We start from the raw sequence: 21,252 nt of genomic DNA on the forward strand, positions 1-21,252 counted from the left end.
GCCACCGCCCTCCTCGGGAAGCGGGGGGGGGGGGGTCGACCCCTGGGGCCCACCAGCGCCCCAGAGCGGTTGGGTGGGTGTAGGGAGTTTGAGGGAGGCGCGGCGCCTTTAAGAAGAGCGGAACGAGGCGCGGCGCCTTTAAGAGGGGCGAGGCGGGGCGCGGATCGTTTAAAGGCGGTGGCCACCCTCCGGTCGCGTGCGCGGCGGTTGCGCCGCCGCCCCATTGGCCGGCGGGGGCGTTGTGAGGGGCGGGGTTCGCGTCACATCACCTTCGCGCGCCTTGTGCGTCCGCCGGGGAAAGGAGTCCCGGTGCCCCGCCTCCTTTCTTCCCCCCCTCCCCTTGGCAGGGCGAGCGGCGGAGGGATCCGCCGGGGGGGGGGTGAGGCGCGAGGGGGGCGGTGCTGCGGCCGGCCGGGATCACCTTGGCGGGGCGGCGGGGCGGCGCGCAGAGCAGCGGCGGCTCTCGGAGGGGACGGGCTGGGGCTCACGTTGGGCGGCGGCGGTAGCGGTAGCAGCAGCGACAGGTAACGGCGGGCGGCGGTGCTCGCCGCCATCACCGGCGAGGGTCTCCCTTAGGCGGCGGTTAACGGGCGGGGGGGGGGGGGGGCTGAGGGAGGAGGAGGCGGGGGGTGGGGTGTCGGTCCGTGAGGGGGGTGGGGGGGGTGGGGGGGGAAGCGTGGCCCTCTCTCCGGTAACACGGAACCCCGGTTGCAACATGTCGCCCCGTTTCCTGATTGCTGGGGCTGGGCCGGAGGATGTCCTCCGGGAGGATGAGTCAGATGGAGACGGAGCGAAGCTCTTCGCCGCTCCCTTCCCCCCCCGCCTCGTGCTCTGAAGGGCATCAGCTTAAATCAGCGCACGGCTCGCTAAACTCGGCGGAATCCTGCAACCTCTTTATTCCCACACACCTCCCCCCCCCCCCCCCCCCCCGCCCCAGGAAGAGAAGGCCCCTTCTGAATTAATCTTCTCCCGTAATTATGCCTGCCTAAACACATCCGATTGATTTGGACGGTCCCTTGAACTGTGAAAACCTTTGAAACGTGTTTAAACCCTCTTTGCAGGACTAGCAGGGCATGAATAGTGCTTTTGTCGGCAGACAATTGCAGCCTCCCGACTGTCTCTTCAGATTAATAAAAGTAGACTGGCAATCTCTAAAAACCTGCTTTGTTCCGATAAGGCAAGTAGTTATCCGGGAGGCCCAGGTTAACAGAAATCAGTGTTTTGCGGAGGTTTTTGTGATGTTAATGTCTTAACTTACTGTCTGCTTCCCGCTCCTGTGAAGCGCTGCTGCTCATCGTGACTTTGGCATCAAGGTTGGATGACAAAGAGGTTTTTGGTTACCGGATACCTCCAGGGAAACTCGAGGGCTTGTTGTGAAACCAGGAGTGCTTAATTAAAAAAAAAAAAAAAAAAATCAGTCTTAAGCACATAATTTGATGCCCGACATCCCATTTATAAAGCAGAATTCGGGTTAGTTTAGAGGAGTTCGGTGGCCTGGTGGCTCACTGATGCTGCCAGCTCCTTTTCAGAGCCATCACCAGGTTATGGCAGGCCTCTCCTCTGCGAGCCACGTGTCTGAAGCGGGACTCTTGCCTCTGAAACCCTTCCGAGAAACTTCGCTTTCACTAACCAAGGAGCTCACAGAGGCTGGGCCACTGCTCCCAGCCCCTTGCTCGAGCAGCCTGCTTTTTTTTTTTTTTTTTTTTTTTTTTTTTTTTTCCCTTCCTACTTCTTTACCCACCCAAAGCCATACGTTTTATGAAAACCGTAATCTAGTGGAGTGATCCGACACGGGCCTTAATTCCATTTCCACGCACCGACTTGATAACTTAATTTGGTAGAAACAAAGCGTTTCCCAGGCTGGCCCGACCACGTGCTTGGCTTTTATCTCCCCCCTCCCCGGGGCAGACGGTGCTGAGCTGCTGTGCAGGGTGATGGATGGCACGTAGGGAATGGGGCTGCAGTACCACGGCCCTGCCGCCCGCAGCTGGGGATGCTGCAGAGGGATCTATACTTCTACCTGGAGTTCTATTTAAATGTAAAAAAAAAAAAAAAAAAACAAAAAAAAAAACCCCAACAACCAACCCCAAAACTTTTCAAATGTAAGAAAGGGGTTTTTTTACAGTTTCCTCAAAGGCACCTAGGTGGTTTCTGCTGGTGTGGGGCCAGGCTGAAAGGCTCCTTGTCTTCTCTCAGAGCATCATGTTGCAAGGTTCAGTCAGTAGGTGTGCCCACACTACAAATCCCCTCCAGATAAGTCTTTTTTTTTTTTGTCGCCAAATATCTGATGCTTTCCCTTAGTTGTGTTTTTTTTTTTTTTAATTTATTTTATTTTTTTTTTTTTTTAAGCCTCCTGTACGCTTTTGCCCTCCAGGGAGGGCAGGTTGGGCTAATCCATCAGCACACCGGGAAAGCGCCGCTATCTCCCTGTGTGCTGGCCTGACCTTCCCGGCCCTCCCATAACCCATTTGCCAAAAAAACGGAGATGTTGGTTTTCCCGCAGAGCTGTGGCTTGCTGCCCGGGGGGAGCATACGCCAGCCAGGAGCAGGTGGTGGCCTCTGGGGCCCGGACAGCTTTGCAGAAAAGAGGTGGCATTTTGGGGTGGCCATCTTGGGCTTGCGTAACGGCGCGACGCCTGCAACGGCCGCCCAGGGAAGAACGTGTTGTCCTCCTTCTCTGGAAGAGGGGGATGACAGCCTGTGTTTGCCGCAGAGCTGGATTTTTTTGTTGTTGAGTGCCTTTAGCTTCTGGAATGAATAAAGCTGATGTTTTTCTAGGCTTTTTTTGGGAATCCGAAGTCCTGGCTGGTTTCGTAACCCTGCACTTCTCCGATATAAGTTCTAACTCAAAATTATTTCTGCCTCTGGCCAGGGGCACTGGGCATGAGCAGCCTTGTTCTGGAGCGTCAGTGAGGTTGTGTAAGTGAGGCTGAGCAATAAAATCTGAATCGTCAACTACCCTGAGCCCTCCCCAGCTGCCTGTCTGCAACTTTTACAGGCAGTAAAACATCTTTGTCTGGCATGGCGGTGGTTAACACCCCTGCTGCCTGGGGATTGTCCCTTCAAGGCCTCTGCAGTTTTCACTTCCCTTCCTCATGGATAACAGCAAAGACTTGGCCCAGGGTGGGGATTGCTCCTGCCTCTTTTTTTCTCCCTCCCGGAGGGCAGATCCAGAGGTGCTGTGGATTTAGGGTTTCGGCCAACTGCAGGATGAGTTGGCTAGAGTTAGTCACCTCAATACTGAAAAACCGGTTGTCCTGACCTCAAAGGGCTCTTTCTAGAATAGTCAGGAGCTGGGGAATACCAGACATCTTCTGGATGCCCTGCCCGAAGCACAGGCAGCCCAAGTAATAAATTTGGGAACTTAATCGTTATTTCTTGAGGAAGGAATTCAGATTTATTCAGTGCTGGAAACATTCAGGCTTTGTGGGCTATTGCTTATCCCCCCCCCCCCCCCTTTCCTTGCTCAGCCGAAACTGAGTGCTCTGTGTCTTCAGGTGTCCTGGAAGCCCTTGCTCCTCTGATTGTTTTATAAAAGCAACTCTGGAGTAGTGGGAAATGCCAGACATTCCTCTTACATTTGTAAGACTGGTCCTTCCAGTAGAATTCAGTTGATGCTTTGTAAATACATGGTAATGGGAGGCAGGAGGAAGTACTGAAAAGTGAAGCTTGTTGGTAGCGGGGGCAGGGTGCTTTGGGCAGTTGGGTGTTTGGGATACTTTTTGGCTGCTGCGTTTCTGCTCTCCCCCCTGGACAAGGTCACGGTGTCTCTGATTAATTTTTCTGAGCTCACTGAACTGCTGGAAAAATCTTGTGAAGGTCTGGGACCTTAACTTTCCTTTATGTATTTATTAAGACTTCAGGGGGTTTAAAATTATATTTGCACATGACTTGAGTGGGTGGGGGATTTCCGTGAGATAGAGAGAACTCATCTGCCTATATTTAAAAACTTCCAAGTCATGTTCTGGGTGCAGCTTCCATCTCGGGATCCCGTTATTTCATATTCCTCTCATTCCCAGAAACTGCACAGACCTGCTCACCCGTGTTTGTGGAGGCAATTTCCCAGCAAAGACTTATATTTTTTTTGGCATCTAGAGAAGCTGGCGCTGCCCTGCAGGTGTCAGAGGATGCAGCAGCAAGTGTTAGAGGGCTAAAACACAATGTTTCAGGTCTGACCAGCGGGTTTTCCTATGATAATGGGACTTTGTTGGGCTTTTTATGTGGGCAGACCTTGTTGTACTGGCTCCGGTGAATCAGCAGCTTCTGGCAGGGCTGAGGGAAAGGAGACTTTGCCAGGACAAATTATGGTTTTCGCTGGCCTGATTCGTTTATGCCTCATGGGAGCGAGGCGATGGTGAGTCAGGGCTGCCTGCGAGAGGCTCTGCACGATCTGCACGTACGTGGGGAAGGTCTGTGGAGCAGAAGTGTCTGAGAGGAGGAGCATGGGCGCGAGCAGGGCCTCTGCGGCACTGGGCAGGCACATGGTGGGCTGGCAGGGGAGCTCCCTGCCTCTTCCTTAGAGGCATATTTCTTCATTCCGGGCAGCCCTGCTCGCTTTGACAAAGCTTTCGGGTTTATTAGTGCCTCTGTTTCAAAGCTGAATACACTGAGCTAGCTGGTGCATGCAGCTAACACCATTTTGCAATTTATTGTGGGGGGTTTTGTGTGTGTGGGGTTTTTTTTTTTTTTTGTCTTCTTGGGGCAGGCAGAACAAAACCCCTGCTCTATCCCTGCCTTTAGCTGAGCAGCAGTCCTGTGTTTCTAGGAGCGCCACATTTTAAAAGTGAAAGCAGCTTATGCTGAAAAAGCAGCCTGCTTTGAATATCCCCTGCGTGCCCAGGGGATGAAGTTTGAAGTCAAACCATACTTGAAGTCCAAACTAGTGATCTGCCCGTTCCCGTAGCCATTAGCTTATATCACTTTTACTGGAGGCTTTTTGAATGCTGACAATCTAGCCTGGGTGGGTGGAAGAGGACAAATGGCTTTTAGCCGCCACTGGTACTTGAGAAAATTATTGCAGTGCGGCCTGAGGTGCGCAGTGAGAAATGCCTGGGGGCACCAGCACTGCTGGGAAATGAGTGTCCTCCCATCCCAGTGGACAGTTAAGCTTCAGTTCAGCTTCCTCTCCGGATTGCAGTCTGTTCCTGCTGTTGTGGGGATGCTCTAGTCCTGTAGAAGCAAGCAGCCTTAGTTCAGAGAGGTTTTTTTATCCAAACTTTGAAAGAAAAGTAACCAGTTTTAAACCTTGTGGTGGTTTTCTGCTGCCCTGGATGAGGGAGAATGCAGAGGATGGGGGAGACCCACAGCACCTGCAGTTTGAAGAGGCACCTTGAGCATATTAAAGAAGTCTTTGGTCTTTTACATGTGTTCTGCCAAGGTGGTGTGTTTAATCAACTACAGCCTCGAAGGACGGGTTTAAGCTCAGGTGGACTTTGCTGTGATTAGGTGCTTCGCAGGAGAAGGTTGCCCGCGTAGGAGCGTATCTGCAGTCGCGCTAGCGCCGAGCTGCCCCGGTCCCCAGTTGCGATGGCAAACGCAGTCAAGGCCTGTAGGAGAAATGACTCGAGAGCTGGGAGGGAGGAGGCAGAATCTCTGCCTGTGCACTCAAGTGCTTGAATTTTGTTGCGTTGTGTAGCTCCAAGGGAAGACTGGCAATGAAGAGAAGCTATGAAGGGAACATCTGCATAGAAGGCAGGTGAGCTTTGGGTGGTGTACGTGGGGGATGACATGAAAATAGAAGTGTGTCTTGCCTGTATCTAAGACTCAAGTAGGAACATAAAGATAGTTTGACCCAGTAGCAGCTTTCTTGTTACCTCCATATTCATCACGTGGGTGTGTTGGTGTCTCTGCTTGACGAGCAAGTCTGGGTGATTCCTAAACCTGGCACCGCTTGCTTCTCTTGTAGACAGAAGATTACTGCAACGATGTCGAAGCACCACGATGCAGGGACTGCTTTCATCCAGACCCAGCAGCTGCACGCTGCCATGGCAGACACCTTCCTGGAGCACATGTGCCGCTTGGACATCGACTCGGAGCCGACCATTGCGAGAAACACCGGCATCATCTGCACCATCGGTAGGCGATTCCTAGATATGAGGGAATTGCAGCTGCGAACCCCTCTGTTGCTGAAACTCATTAGGGAAATCGTGAGGAGGCTTCAGCTTTCATCCCTTGCCAGAGCTGAACTTGTGTGTTGAAAGAACATGACTTTCCCATGTCTGTCTAACCCGTGTTATTGCCAGGAGGGAATCCAGTGGCCGGTGGAATCAGAACTGCCTAGGTTCTGCTGCATTCCACAAAGCAAGTTAAAACAGTCTCTGCTGCTGTAGAGATGAGCTGCTTCAGCACCGAGCAAGTCTGTATCCATTATGCCCTTCTTCCACGTGAAACAGCCTGGCATGTGTGAGTTATCTCATTGTTTTTACAAAGTTAATATTCAAACTGTTTCTTCCTCTTAGGCCCAGCCTCCCGCTCAGTGGAGAAGCTGAAGGAAATGATTAAATCTGGAATGAATGTTGCCCGCCTCAACTTCTCTCACGGCACCCACGAGGTAAGGGTGGGGTCTGAGCTGATAGGGCCTCAACCAGGCCGTGTGTGTGTGTCTGCTGACCGCGTTTCCCACGGAAGAGAGAAATCCGGCTTAGTCTAGACCAGCCTTGGTGTGGGAAGGTGAAACTTAGCCCTGCTTTTGAGGAAAGCATGCTGGTTGTACATATTCAGCCTGTGTAATTGCTGATAACATTTAAGTGCGCTTTCTGAGCCATTTTGTAAGCAGTTCAAGTTGGCTCCACACCCCTCTCTGTACCAGGGAGCCAGGTAACTGATATTTGACGCTTGTGTGCCAACAACTTGCCCTGAAATCCTTCAGTTCTTCCTCGCATCCTGCCGTTCCCTGTACAAAGCTGCTGCTTCTCGGTTATAGCAGAAGCTGAGAACGTTTGTCCCCGTTTTGCTGTGAACCTCTGCAGGAGTACACAACTATCAGTTGCTTGTCTTGCTTCTTTTTTTGTTTCTGGGAGTTTTGCAAGGAGCGATTGAAGTGAACACAGTTCATGGCAGACAAGCCCTTCTTGATATAAATAGATGAGAACCTCAGCAATACTGGAGGAGCTGAGGATCCCATTCCAGGTGGCCTAGAATGCCACCCTGACCCTTCCTGCTGAGTTTTTTCACCCTGGCTGCCCTCCAGCTTTCAAAATGTCAGACAGTAGCCAGTAGCAGCTGTAGGTGGCTTTACTTACTGAACCGTGAGCCTCGCGGTGCGTAACAGCTTGGCCTCTCACCCTCATGGCCTTTAAAGGCCACAGGGCACTGTCAGAATCAAAAGGTCTGATGTTTAACTGTGGACAACCATCAGACCTTGACTAAACACCCTGGGCTGGTGTTGGTGCCTAGGCTGCAGTTAGCAGAATCTGCCTGAAGAAAGGGTAGTGTGGAATAGCTGCCTCTCAGCAGTCAAATCTGGCAGCTGGGTGGCTCTTGAGTCGGGTGGCTCGCCAGGGACTTGGTGGCCAGGCTAGAACTGGGAATTTTCACACTGTTACTGCCCAACGGAGCTTCTGCTGTGGTTTGCGGACTTGTTAGCTGAGGTCAAGGACAGGGACTGTGGCTTTCTGCTTTGGGTGAGGTCTAATTGCACATTCCCTGAGGTTAGATTACAGCAGAGACTGGTCTTTCTGTCATCTGTTGAGTGTGACTGTCAGACGTAGCCAGCCTTAAGTTTTATGCCCATCCTGGCTCCTCCTCCCAAACACTCCAGTTCCCAGTGAAGCCCCAGAGTTTTCATCTGTCGCAAGCACTTAGGTTCTTGTGTCCACTCTCCAAGCATTTAACAGGGCTTCAACTTTAACACAGGTGCTTTAGCACCTGGCTGCCACCCTTTTATATAGAAGAAAAAAAATTGCTTTCGCTTCCAGCTCTGCCTGCGTTCCTGTTCTGCGTATGTAACTTCGGGAAGTCAGACTCCCTAGGAGCCAGTTAGTCCTCACTATCAAACTAAGAAGGAAAAATCCCAGGTGACTGGGACCAGATAAATGCAATAGCACCGTTCAGACAGGTTTTCTGTACTGCATCCATCTAGTTTGCAGTGCATGGAAGGGTCGGGGCCTTTTCATTCTCAACTTTCACACTCAATCAATAAACCATTTTCCCCGCTCTAAAGAGTTAGCAGTTGCAGCGTCTCTCTGGCTGAGGGCACACATGTGAACTTTAGCACAGCTTTTTCGGGCCCCACCTTCCTGGCACTGGATTTTTTGTCCCGAAGTCGGTGTGCAGGGCTCATGCCGAGGCGGGTGGGGGGAGCCGCGTGTTTCCAGGTGAGTCAGGTCAGACAGCACTGGAGGGGAAAGGGTATTTTTTTATCTATCAAAGTCTGTCAAGTGTTACACAACATGCAGTCGAGGTTATCTCTTAATGTTGTTTAAGCAAGTAAAGTAAACTGATCTGCTGGTCATTTGAAGCTCATTCGAGGTAGTTGGGACGGAGCTTCTCCACGGAGCTGTCTCCTGAAGCTGGCAGCGTTAGCAAAATGCTCTCGCACCCGTGAAAGTTTGGAAGCTGGGTGTGTGGTGTTGGAGTCCTGAACTTCCGAGTGCGATTGTTTTTGGCTCTTGAAAGAAAATGTAAACACTTAAATGGATAATGTCCTCTTAGCAAATCCTTTATCTTTAGGGGAAATTTAAACCAAAGAGTTATAAAAAAAGCTTACCCATCTGCCCGCCGGAGCGACCGATAAGAGGGGTCAAGTCTGTGGGGGAGTCGGCAGTGCAGAGAACGGCATCTGCCTCTCCGTGCTCTGAAGGGAGGAGGAGGACAGCCGTGTGTGGCAGCTGCTTTGCTGTGACATTCTGGCATTCAGGAGTCTTTCCACACACATAACTGTCCGGCTGCCGGTGCTCGGCCATGTTGAATAGGCAGGTGTTCGGCAAAGCTTTCGGAAGCACTCTTCCTAAAGGCCTGTTGGTCAGTGGGCCATCTTCAAACTGCAGGTGTATGTCCCGATACAAAATCACTTCAGCCAAGCACCTGGGCTGTCTCCTTGAGTTGTCCTTCTGGGATTGGAACGGGGGGCACTGGAGGCCCAGCCGGATAACTGCCAGACTCCACTTCCGTGCAGGGAAGGCCCTTGTATCCTCACGCTCTGCTTTTCTGGAAGCTCTGTCTGAATTAAATTCTCAAGCTAGAACTGAAATTGGGCGTAATGTGAGAGCAGAGCTGTCAGCTTGGGCAGCATTTGGGGTGCGTAGTGACCTTATTAAAAAGCAGTGAAGTAGAAATGGGCTGAATGTTTCCCTTTCTTTTTCCTTGTCAGTATCATGAGGGAACAATCAAGAATGTGCGAGAAGCTACAGAGAGCTTTGCCTCTGATCCCATCACCTACAGACCTGTGGCTATTGCACTGGATACCAAGGGACCTGAAATCAGAACTGGACTCATTAAGGGAGTGAGTTGCTCTTTTTTTTTTTTTTTTTTTCTCCCATTTTTTTCAGTGTGTGAGTAGGTATCATGTTACGCCTGTGGCCATTTTCAGACAAAAAACTTCTCAAGGTAATGAGCCAGCTACCAAAAATGGGGATGAACTGCTGCAAGCTGGGAGGTGGTTTCGTGCTGATTTTTACTGGTTTTGCTGAAATACATGTTTTGTCACGTAGAGTGGCACCGCAGAAGTGGAGCTCAAGAAAGGTGCACCACTCAAAGTCACCCTGGACGATGCCTTCATGGAGAACTGCGATGAAATGTGCTGTGGGTGGACTACAAGAATCTCACCAAGGTTGTAGAAATAGGCAGCAAAATCTATGTGGATGACGGTCTGATTTCCTTGCTGGTTAAGGAGAAAGGTGGGTATTCCAGCTATGCCTGTTTGATTTCCCTCCAGTAACAGTTTTTTAGCTTCTAGTTATGTATTAAAGAAAGGAGTTCTTAATGCTGTAGCGAGACTTAGAGCAAAACATTCTCTACTTCAAGTGTAGCAAGTTTCCAAAAGCTAACTTCAGCTGGATTTCACTAGACTGTCATCTAAAACGCCTCTTCGTAGGTGAATGTGTAGTAGCGACATACCAGTGCTCATGATCAAAGCCTGTTTAGCTAGTTCATACTTTACCCAGGGTAATTCATATTTTTAATGCGGGAATTAACTAGTTTTACAGCATAAACCCTGAGTTTTGTGGTTAGAGACAGAAGTAGCTTTAACTGGCAAGGTTAGTTCCATGATTCTGCCTTCATAGTGGTGCCTAGACTGCTTTAGCCTGGAGGCATTGCCTCTAATCCCAGGAGGTCGAGGCGAGGCTTTTGGGGTGCTCAGTTTGGTATATACAGGGCTCCTGTGTGCAGAAGCACAACGTGGTAGCTTTTCTGGGGGGAGGCAGTCCCAATCTCCTGCACAAACAAACGGTGTCTTCTACAAGAGCAGCGCAGAAGTGGTTTTAAACCCGACTGTTGTGCTCCCACGGGTAAATTGCAAGCTTGTGTGTTACATAAATCCTCTGAAAAGAGCGGCGATGTGCTTTTTATCGTGTGCGGTCGCTGTCAGCGCTGCTGTTCCCAGGCAGGGAGGTGGTGTGGGAGCTGGCAGCGGGGAGCTTGCCGGTAAACACTAACCGTGGGAACACTTGTGTTTTCAGGGAAGGACTATGTCATGACAGAGATAGAGAACGGTGGCATGCTCGGCAGCAAGAAGGGGGTGAACCTGCCTGGCGCTGCAGTCGACCTGCCTGCGGTCTCTGAAAAGGACATTCAGGACCTCAAATTCGGTGTGGAGCAGAACGTGGATATGGTGTTTGCTTCCTTCATCCGCAAAGCTGCTGATGTCCACGCTGTCAGGAAGGTGCTAGGGGAAAAGGGAAAGAACATCAAGATCATCAGCAAGATTGAGAACCACGAGGGTGTGCGCAGGTGAGCTCTGCAGGGGTGGCACTGCAGCTCTGTCACCCTGGATCAACAGAGGAGCACAGCCCCTTCACGCTGTAGTCAGGGCTCCTGGTCTGTGGCTTGCCAGCAGCAGCAAACTTACTAGTCCGTGTAACAGGGTGGTAATGCAGGCTGTCGCTTAACGCTGTGCACGTGGGACTTGATGGAGCTGTGGTAGAAGCAGTGGGTTGTGTAACTGTCACACGTCCTGAGCTCGTGGGGACAGTGTCACAGCCTCCCCGCATCCCTGAACAATCTGCGATAGGCTTTGTAGTGAGTGTGAGTTCAGACTTGAGCAAACTCGCTGTTCTGGATGCAAATCAGCGAGCTAATGTATGGGAATCACCATGTCTGTGACAAACTATCACACTAAAATATCTTGGATCAATTCGCGCTCCTCTCGAACTGTTTTTGGATAGCTTCAGAGAGCTTTATATAGCACTTTATATGTGCCATGACTTGGTCTTGTTTTATTTCCTCCTACCTTGGTGTTAGAGGATACCGAAACGGTACTGGAAAGGCCGTGTGCCGACAACGTAGCTTGAGAGAAATGCTCTCTTTCAGAGAGGGAGGACAGAACAGGCGGAAGGTGCTTTGCAGAACAAGTGGGATAACAAACCTCTTCTCTTGCTGTCAGGTTTGATGAGATCATGGAGGCCAGCGATGGCATTATGGTGGCCCGTGGTGACCTGGGAATCGAGATCCCCGCTGAAAAAGTCTTCCTTGCCCAGAAGATGATGATTGGGCGCTGCAACAGGGCTGGCAAGCCCATCATCTGTGCCACTCAGGTACTGGAACCCCAAAGCCAACACGTAACCACCAGAGCCTGGCAGGGTGTGAACGTCGGGAGCTGTCCCGGCTTAATGGCATTGGCTAGAGTGAGGTGCAAGGAGGTGTTGTTCATAGCTGAATAGCTCATCGTGAGGTGCTGCCTTAAAGATATGTTTAGATCTTCCCCAGTAAGGCTACAGGACTTCCTGTGTGGCTGCTGAAGGTTTTATACCCCTCAAAACTTCGTGCAGTGTGAGCCTTTTGGGCTGACTAAACAAATTCTGGGGGGAAAAAAAAAAAGCTTATGCTTTGCCTTGGCGTCTTGTAGCAGCACATCTGTGTCTAATGGAGAAGACTTGCTAAGGTTCCCAGGTATCTTTCAAGATGCGCCCACACTGCAGCATCAGAAGGAACTGAGTAAAAGGTCCATCTCCTTATTCTAGGAGCTGCTAGTAATAGAGGGAGAGCCACTGCTCAGCTTCACGGGTTCCAGTAAGGCTCATGTGTGGACAGTCCTCAGGCACTGGGAGGACTGGCTTCCTGGCTGTGCTTTCTCTATGCACAGACTGTGGAAGCGAAAACTGGCTCTAGACAGTAGTCATCAGACAAAGTTCTGGGTTTGCAGTGGCATATATGCTCCTTCCTCTTTCTGTACTGCTACTGAAATGCCGCCTCAGGCGGTGCTTCATGAGGAAATGAGTGATGTTTGCCCTGCGGTGAGCTGCAGCGAGGGGGGAGAGCTGGGGAGCTGAGCTTTCCATAAAGATGTCTTAACACATTACCCTTCTCTGAAGAGCTCCGAGTTCCTTGGACCAAGCCCTGTCATGGGAAGTTAAATTGGAAAGTTGGAGTCTGGGCTGCTGTGTGGGTATAATCTCCCTGGAAAAAGGGGTAAATGGAGAAGAGGTACAAAATGAAGTGGGTTGGTTTTCCTGCTGGTAGGTGCTTGAATTCAAAGCTGGTTAGGGACCAGCCCCCCTGTCCTGTACCCACAGGAAAACTTCTCCCAGAGTCCTTAGGCTGCATCCCGTCTTCTGCCCTATGTTTAAATACATTGAAAAGCGCTAGTGAAAAAGCAGCCGGCTCCTTCTGCGGTGTTCTGATTTCTTTGAACTCGTTCTTTTCCAGATGCTGGAAAGCATGATCAAGAAACCTCGCCCGACCCGCGCTGAGGGCAGCGACGTTGCTAATGCCGTCCTGGACGGAGCAGACTGCATCATGCTCTCCGGAGAGACTGCCAAGGGAGACTACCCGCTGGAGGCTGTGCGCATGCAGCACGCGGTGAGTGCGGCCTTCGCTCCGGGGGGGGGGGGGGGAGCAGGCCCCGGGGGGGTGGTGGGGGGGGGAAGGTCACAGTGCTCTGTTGCCCTGCGCCTTCCCCCCCCAGCCAGGCACCTCAAGATGAGAACGTGTCCGGTGCTAGGTGGCAGCACCTAGCAGTCCAAAGTAGCCGTTTCTTTGTTCACCCTCCCGCTGTGGGTGTTGCTTTACCTAGCACGGTCCTCCTGAAAACCTCTTCGTGTGCTCCAAACTATTGTCAGGCGGAGCTGGGAACTGCTCTGCCGTGCTCCGAAATCTAAAACTGCAGATTTCTTATATTAATTTATTTTTAGGCCAGCCTAAAGGGCTTTTTGCTGTTCCTTTGGTATGAGTTTCTCAAAATGCCTTATTCCTTTTGGCATATTAAATGACTTAAACTTCTCCAAGGTCAAGGAGCTGCTTAAGCAGTTTATCTCTAGATAATAAAGAAAGGATTCAACTGACTCCTCCGTGGGGGGTGGGGCGGGGGAGGCTTGTGAGTCTGATTTACAGCGCTGTTGCATTGAGCACCTGATGCGCTTGATGTTGGGGGTGTTTGTTGCACGAGTACTGACAGCACCATATTTTTACATGCCTGAACTGCCAGAAACCTCTGCTCTGCTTCGAGTTCACCCAGCTCGTGTTTCAGCTGATAAAAAGCCTGATGCCAAGTACCTACAAGTGTTGCTTCTCCCCAGTTACCAGTGCTGTGAATCATACCAGTGATAACTCGGCAGTTTTAACTCTCACCAGTTTTATTTGCAATTCAGGTTATATAGATTAATCAACTCAGCTAATGTTTGTTTGCAGTGCATTATGTAAATATCTCCTACCTTTATCTGGTCAATACGGAGTGGTGTTTTTTGCACATGGCAAATATGACTTAATGGTTACTGGGCAGTGACTGCTGGTTTGCAGGCTGAACGCTAACGGTGCACTTAAAAGGTTCTTCCTCCGTTTTCATTCCCTGAATCGTGAGGGCTGACTTTCTGCCAAGAGTTGGAAACTTGCTGCAGCAAACCTTACAGCAGGGTTTCCATTCTGGCATTAATTCTTAGAATTAGGCAGGTTGTATTGTACCTGTAGCCTGAGCTCAGGATCCGTTGCATGCTGCGTGCATGATAGATGGTTCCTTCTTCCTGCGGGCCTGGGAATCGTGTGGTGTTCACTCTGCCAGGCCCCTGGAGAAACACTGAAGGTTTTAACCCTCTGTGCAGAGGAGCAAAATACAGATTCACTTTATTTAATGTAACGTGGCACAGGCAGCAAGGTGCCAACTCTGTGGTGGTAGGAGCATGTCCTTCTACAGTCAGGATCTGAGCTGATTCACTTGATGTTAGTGGAGAGAAGCCTTGCCCAGCGATAATGCCCTGAATAACTATGGTCTGAAAATCTGCAGCATGGCCAGAGCAGCTGAATATTTATGTCTGAGAGCAGTTGAATAATTCCATCTGAAGCGGCCAAGTGGTTATAACAGGGAGAGGGCACCTTACCTCTGGTAAAGAGTGGCTCCTGCATGCATTCCCTGGCTCGAAACTGGTATCAGTTTGGGTTTATATATTTGTTTATCCAGTGCTGCTACAGCAGTATTCCAGTTAAAGCTCCCTCTGCAGTGAGGTGCAGACAGCAAACACAGGCTGGCACGCTGAGAACGAGCAGGGGCTGTGCTGTGTGGCATCCTTGCACATCTCTGAGATTTGACCTGTCTCTCCCCGGCCTGTCCCAGCAGCTTTGCCAGGACTCTGCAGTGGTTTCGCTTAGCGATCCCTTTCCAGCTAGCCTTGTAGAAAGGGGCTTGCTCTTGGGTAGCTGGCATCTCTCTGACAAAAATGCCACGTGCCTCGGGTTCTGTAGCAAGCTTCCAAACACTGGGCAGGCTGTTTCCTGCTCGTGGGAGTACGCTTCCTTCCAATTCCAGTCCATGATCTACAGTTGCCTTCAGATGCTGCCCTGGCCATGCTGTCTAACAGGCCCAAGGTTTAACTAGCCGCTCGGTTTTCCTTTCTCCCACCTCCACCTGTGTACCTTCTGGAAACCCTCCTGCTGTTTCCGTGTGAATAAAGCTGGCTGTGACACGGCACTAAGAATTGCTGTGCCCTTCCACTGTCAAAACAGGCACGTGCATATGCTTATTCTCTTACAACTGGGGGAGTGCAGGCTTCTCTCTAAACTCAGGTTCACGCTGTGTGTTACGCAGAGCTGCCTGCCTTTGGACCAGGAGCTGAGGATAAAGTGCCTGCCTATCAGTTCTTGTGTTTGGAGTAAGTGTTTTGAGGCGGATGCTTCCATTTTATCTAACGGGAAGCATAAAGCCAGCAGTAACCAAACTGCTTTAGGACCAGAGTTGGCACTGGAGTGCTGTTCTGGCTTGTTACATCTGTCCTGTTACTTTTAGACATAAGGTACTTAACTACTTTGGCTTAAACCAATATCCCTGGAAGAGGGATAATTCCTAGCACCACATAAAATAATTCATTAACACTGGAGTAGCAAAATTCTTATTTGGAAGGGGTCTAACTACAAAGCTTTCACTATAAGGGCACTTCAGTCTCTGCTTAAACATCAACTCATCGTGCTTTGTGTTGTGTCTGCTCACTTTCTGGAGTAACTGAATGAAGTTGTCCTTGGAAAGATGATCAACCTTTGCATGCCTTTGTAGTCTCTGCAAGCCTTCTTTATCGGGTTGTCAAGGGCGAATGCAGCCTTCCGAGGTGAGAATTGTCTTTAAATGGGAGTGATTCCCAGCGTACTGGGATGAATAGGTTACTGAACTTGTTGCAAATGCTTAGCCTGAACAGAAAGCCCTTAGCTGTGCTTCTGCAGCTCTCGTCTGTCCACGTCTGGCACGGTACAAACACCCCAAAATACCCATTGTGACAACCCTATAAGGAAGACTTGTTCTTATTTAGTTCTCTATTACCGAAAGGGATGTCGGTACAGCACTTGGAGGTGAAACTTCATTGGCTCTCAGGTTAAACTAAATCAAATGAAGCGGCGAGAGACAGTCTCCCAACTTCAGGGGCGACATTGAAAGTGCATTGCTTGCATGTTGGCTCCGTGAAGACCGTTTTAGCAGTGCTGTGTGGCGCTGGGAGGGTATGGAGGGGGAACACAGAGCTACAGCGATTGCCTCTTGGGGAGCCGGAGGCAGGAAGGTGGCATGGGAGTGTCTCAAGTAAGCAATAAGCAGCAGGGACAGAGTGCAGCCTGACTGAGCTGGTTCACTGTGGTCCTTGAAAAGCAATCTGCATTTGGCTGCTCTGAAGGGACTCCAAAACAGAGCGAGAATGCCACCTTCAAACTGCCTGCCCAGTGCCAGGGCCCGCCAGTTAAATGGCGCGGTGGACCGGCCGCCGTGGCTGTGGCACCTTACGCTGAATTGCATTCAACAAATTCACAGCCTGAGAGCCAAAGAGTTTCACAACCTGACCTTTCATATCCTCTTGCATGCATTACTATGACAATTAAGCAACTCGACATGATTTCATGTTACTCTGGTATATCTTTCCTTCTTTTCTTTACTCCTTTTCTCCTCCTTCCCTCTTACTCGGGCCTGCAGATCGCTCGTGAGGCTGAGGCTGCAATGTTTCACCGTCAGCTCTTCGAAGAAATTTTCCGCCTCAATGTTAACAACAGGGACCCTGCCGATGCCATGGCAGTAGGCGCAGTGGAGGCCTCTTTTAAGTGCTTAGCTCCAGCCCTGATAGTTCTGACCGAGTCTGGCAGGTAGGGCTCAGAGAGGGGGCTTGATGCCAGTTCTTACCGTGAGTTCAAACACGCTCCGTCCTAACACTGCAGATATTTAGCAAGCGGCTCGCTGCTACGGTATCAGCCTTGCAATAACCACTGCAGTCTGAGTTGACTTCTCTGTGGCAGGGAGGGACTCCAGGTAGGCAGAAGCAGAGTGAGAGCGCCTGGCAGTCGGCATGAATGTCACCCGAGCGTGGGCTCGCAAGGCGAGGTGACTCACCAGGTACCACCAGTTTGGAACAGAAACCTTGAGAAGGGAATGGTGCCTCCAGAAGGCTGTGCTGTTGGGTGGCTGAGTGTTGCGGCCGTCACCCCGGTGTGTTGAACTCAATCTGGACTTGCTAATTGGTAACTCTTAATGCCACAAGCTGACGGTATCTGTGTGACACCTTGCTGGCAGAGCACTTGGCCTTACCCTGTGTTGCCCCGAGCGACTGATGTGAGTGTTGTCTTCCCGAACGCGTGTTGCTCTTATAGATTGCCCGGGAGGCCGAAGCCGCCATCTTTCACAGGCAGTTGTTTGAGGAACTGCGTCGTCTGACTTCCCTGAACTGTGATCCCACGGAGGCTGCCGCTGTTGGCGCTGTGGAAGCGTCCTTCAAGTGCTGCAGCGGGGCCATTATTGTCCTCACCAAGTCTGGAAGGTAGGAGGTGCCAGGTTCCTTCAGGTCAAGCCCACTTCGTGACAGGGTGGGGGAAGGAGACTCGCAAAAAGCTGGCTCGGAAAGACTAGAGCTGTAACGGTGAAGCCCGGGTTTTGGCAGCGACTGAGAGCCCAGGCTGCCTGCCTGCAGTGCTGGTTCCTCGGGAGATGGGCAGACATCTCGAACATCTGCACATACGTAACCTGCGACTTCCTCAGCCTGCCTCTGCCAGCGTGGCACCGCGACCCGGCCCTGCCTCCCCTCGCTGCTGCGAATGGCATCCCTGCCAGCAGCACTGGCTGGAAGAGTCAAGGGAAAATAAGTGTTGCAGCTTCGATTCAAACTCCTTGGCAAGAAATCCTTGATTTAACAGTGTAAGGTAGAAGTTCAGTGGATGCAGAATCTTGTTGTTGTTTTTGAATTAAGGCCTTGGCTTTTCCTAGTAGCAGCCAAATGACTGGCCCCTTGCTGAACCTTTCAGGCATCAGCCCTGCTTGCCTAAGCCCAAGAGGCGAAGAGGGACTGCTTAGCCTGGAACTGTTAGGCAGGGAAACGGCAGGCGCTGGAAATTTCCTCATAGAGAGGCCTGCCTGCGAGTAATCTCGCTGAACAGGCAGGCATCTGGCAGGCACCCAGCAGCCAAGTGCTGCCTACGTTCTCAGGTGAGCTCGGTGCCTTGGCTGCAGGTGAGAGAGCCATGCAGACGTGCTGGAACTATCTAGTTTTGGATTTCTGTCCAGCGACGGTGACAACTGCCGAGTAGAGACTCACTCTTCCAGTTGTGGAAAGTGGAGCTGAAGCCTTGCTGATCAGCTTTTCCATCTAGAGGAACTAGGCTGCCCGCTCGCAAAGCACGTCCGACCATAAGTCTCAGACTGCTTTCTGGAAGAAAATCTGAATTTCTTACACTGGATTCAGACCAAAGAAATAGTGCAGTAGCCGTGATGTGGTATGTGCTGGGCACGGTCTACCTGAAGATTTGGACCATCGGTGAAACCTTCACCTAAATTTACAGCTTAAAATGATTCGGAGCAGCCACTTTCTGCAGAGATGAGGAGTGACTCTAAGCACTGAGTTTCTGGATACCCTTGTGCTTCTAATGTTTCTTTGCAAAAGGTTCCAGTCTTACACTTGACCTTTTTAAAGAGATTTGAACTCTGATATTTGAATATTTTTAGCTGTGGATTCTGTTACAGCCTTTGAGTACCTGGATCTCCTAGAGCTACCAGGAGGCTTCTTGGACAGCGTGGAAAGGATTGTCTGAGAGCTGGCACGTGTGTTTGGGTGCTTCGAGCAGACTGCTACTGCCTGCTTCAAGCAGCAATCTTTGAATATTGCTGAGCTTGGCTCCACTAAAGGAGGCTGCAAAAGCTAGTGGAGATACTGGCGTGCTCATTGGAAAGATGGAGCTGTAACACCGTGGCCTTGCAGTTTTAATCTCCATTTATTTGCAGATGCCCTCTGTAAGCAGTGCCCAGGGAAAGGGAAGCCATAGTCCCCCCCAGGGTGTGCTGCTTGCTATTTTTAAGGCATTTTAAGGACTCTGTGCCCAACCTCCCACTATAAATTTTGGCCTTGGTTGCATTTTCTTCCCGTTGGGCACAAGAGCAGAGCTCTGTGCGGAGGAGCTGGCCTGGTTGCTGCCTTCGGCAGGTGAACGTGGCTGGGAGGCCAATGGCTTCCCCCTTGGCGAGCTCTGGGTAGCGCTGTTGGAGCGGGCTCGTTCCACCCCACAAACCGGGAGCTCCTCTCGGAACAGAGGGAACTTGCAGGGCCCCCATTGAGATGCCGAGGACTGCTTGCAGAGGCTGGAATAGATGGCACCTCGCCACCTTAACGTAGCAACAGAAGACAAATCCAGGCTTGTTTTCGGGCCCAAAACAGAGATGGCACTTCCTAAACTCGGAGTCGAGGTGATTTTCACCATGAGACTGGAGTAGGGACTGTCGCCCAGGGACGGCCTGTGGTGGTGGTCCGCCCAGTTGCCTAACTGGGAATTCAGCAGAGCATCAAGCTCCTTGGTGAGCTTGGCTCTTGCCAGTATCTCCCGCGGTCGTCCTCGGTGTCCCTCCGGGGGTTCTGTGGAGCACACCCCCCCCCCCCCCCTCGGGTGACAGGCAAACCACGCCGCTGCTTGTGCTCCCTTTGGCTGTACACGGGCGTCCTCGGGCGGCTGTACTTGTAACGCCCGGTGCTTCACCCCCCCCCCCCCCGTGTCTGGTTTCCTCCTAGGTCAGCCCACCTGGTGTCGCGGTACCGCCCGCGGGCTCCCATCATCGCCGTGACCCGTAACGACCAGACGGCGCGCCAGGCCCACCTCTACCGCGGCATCTTCCCCGTCCTGTGCAAAGAGCCGGCCCACGACGCCTGGGCGGAGGACGTGGACCTCCGCGTGAACCTGGGCATGAATGTTGGTGAGTGACACCACTCCAGTCTCGCTCGGGGTGGGACGCAGCAGTCCCGAGCCCCTCAAATGGTGTTTTTTGGGGGGGGGGGGGTTACTTGTGGCAAAGGGAGAGGAACCGGCTGCCTGTGGGGTAATGGCGCCCGCTTGGGAAATGGGGGACGGTGGTTGCATCAGCACAACCGCACCCGATGGGGAAGTGGGACAGCGGGTTTGTCACAGCTGCCTTAAAACAGGTACCAGCAAAAAAAAAAAAAACAGGTTGGGTTTAAGGTGAGAAGTGCTTGGCGCTCGTCACTCCAAGAAGCCCGGAGCGGGGCGACTCCCTTCTCCAGCCCCTCTCCAAGTTGAACCTCCAGCTCTGTGTCGCAGAGGAGCCCGGGCGCGGGGTCCGAGCTGGGTGGGCAGCAGGAACGCCGGGGTCTGGCCACCAACCTCCCCCCCCACCACCCTGGGTGGGTGACGAGCCACACCTCCCTCTCTTCTCTCCTAGGCAAAGCGCGAGGCTTCTTCAAGAGCGGCGACCTGGTCATCGTGCTGACGGGCTGGCGCCCCGGCTCCGGCTACACCAACACCATGCGGGTGGTGCCGGTGCCCTGAAGGACCGACCCCCAAACGGCAGCACCCCCCCTTCCCCTCCCCCACCCCCTCCTGCTCCCCCCTCCCCTCGCCTTAGACCAGCCGGCACTTGCGCTGTTGTCCTTGTCCCTAGAGCGGATGTAGGTTGCTAAACACCACCCAGTGCAGCAGCAGGGGGAAAGAGACCTTAAATCACTAAAAAAAAAAAAAAAAACCCTACATATATATATACTTGAAGTGTTTAGTTTTTCTAAAAACCTTTCCCTAGAGCAGAGTCCTGCCCCGCTGGTGTCGACGTCGGGGGTTCCCGTGTGCTGCTGGGACTCTCTCCTAGTGACTGTCCTCAGGGGGTGCAGCGTCCCTTTCCCTGCCCAGTTTTGGGGGGAAGGGGAGAGGTGAGGGTTCCCCTGTCCCCCTCCCTGCACCCACACCCTGCCCCGTCCCTGTCCCCCCCCACTTCCCCACAGACCAAACCCTGGGTGCCTCCAGCCCCCTCTACACCCGTTTTGTTTTCAGGGGTGGGGGGTAGCGGAAGGGGGTTGGTTCCACCTCCGTGCTCAGAGCTTCCCGTGCTCCCCTCGCGGCGTTGTCTCTTGTGTTAGTCGTGTTTCCACGCACATCCCCCCTGCACCCCCCCCCCCCCCCCGGGGGCGGTAGAGCACAACTCTCCATCAATAAAGAGAAGCTGAAGCACCCGCCGGCCTGCCCCACTCCTTGGGAAGCGGGGGGTGGGAGGGGTGTGTGTCTGGGGGGCGTGTCCCCCCGTGGAGGGGGTGGACCTGGGGGGACAGCGGCTCCCTCCCTGCTGCCACCCGAGACGCGCTCGGCGTGGGCACAGCAGCGGCGTTCTGCGGCCCCTTTAAGAGGCGGGTATCCAGCCAGGCTCCGCCTCCTCCGTTC

The 21,252-nt window shown here is 52.2% G+C and overlaps 1 protein-coding gene across 1 annotated transcript; it reads left to right on the forward strand.

Annotated features, from left to right (window-relative positions):
* The first annotated feature begins 416 nt into the window (after positions 1-416).
* On the forward strand, positions 417-21,047 carry PKM (pyruvate kinase M1/2). Its single transcript, XM_042803788.1, is given in 12 exon segments — positions 417-524; positions 5,906-6,075; positions 6,459-6,550; positions 9,311-9,442; positions 9,651-9,729; positions 9,732-9,836; positions 10,620-10,890; positions 11,543-11,693; positions 12,805-12,957; positions 17,203-17,369; positions 19,602-19,783; positions 20,267-21,047. Coding segments are annotated over 11 exon segments (1,590 nt in total). The 5' UTR covers positions 417-524; positions 5,906-5,924; the 3' UTR covers positions 20,374-21,047.
* Positions 21,048-21,252: the final 205 nt, after the last annotated feature.

The sequence above is a fragment of the Tyto alba genome, unplaced genomic scaffold (assembly GCF_018691265.1).
Source record: "Tyto alba isolate M040663 unplaced genomic scaffold, T.alba_DEE_v4.0 Super-Scaffold_41, whole genome shotgun sequence".
Classification (NCBI taxonomy): Eukaryota; Metazoa; Chordata; class Aves; order Strigiformes; family Tytonidae; genus Tyto; species Tyto alba.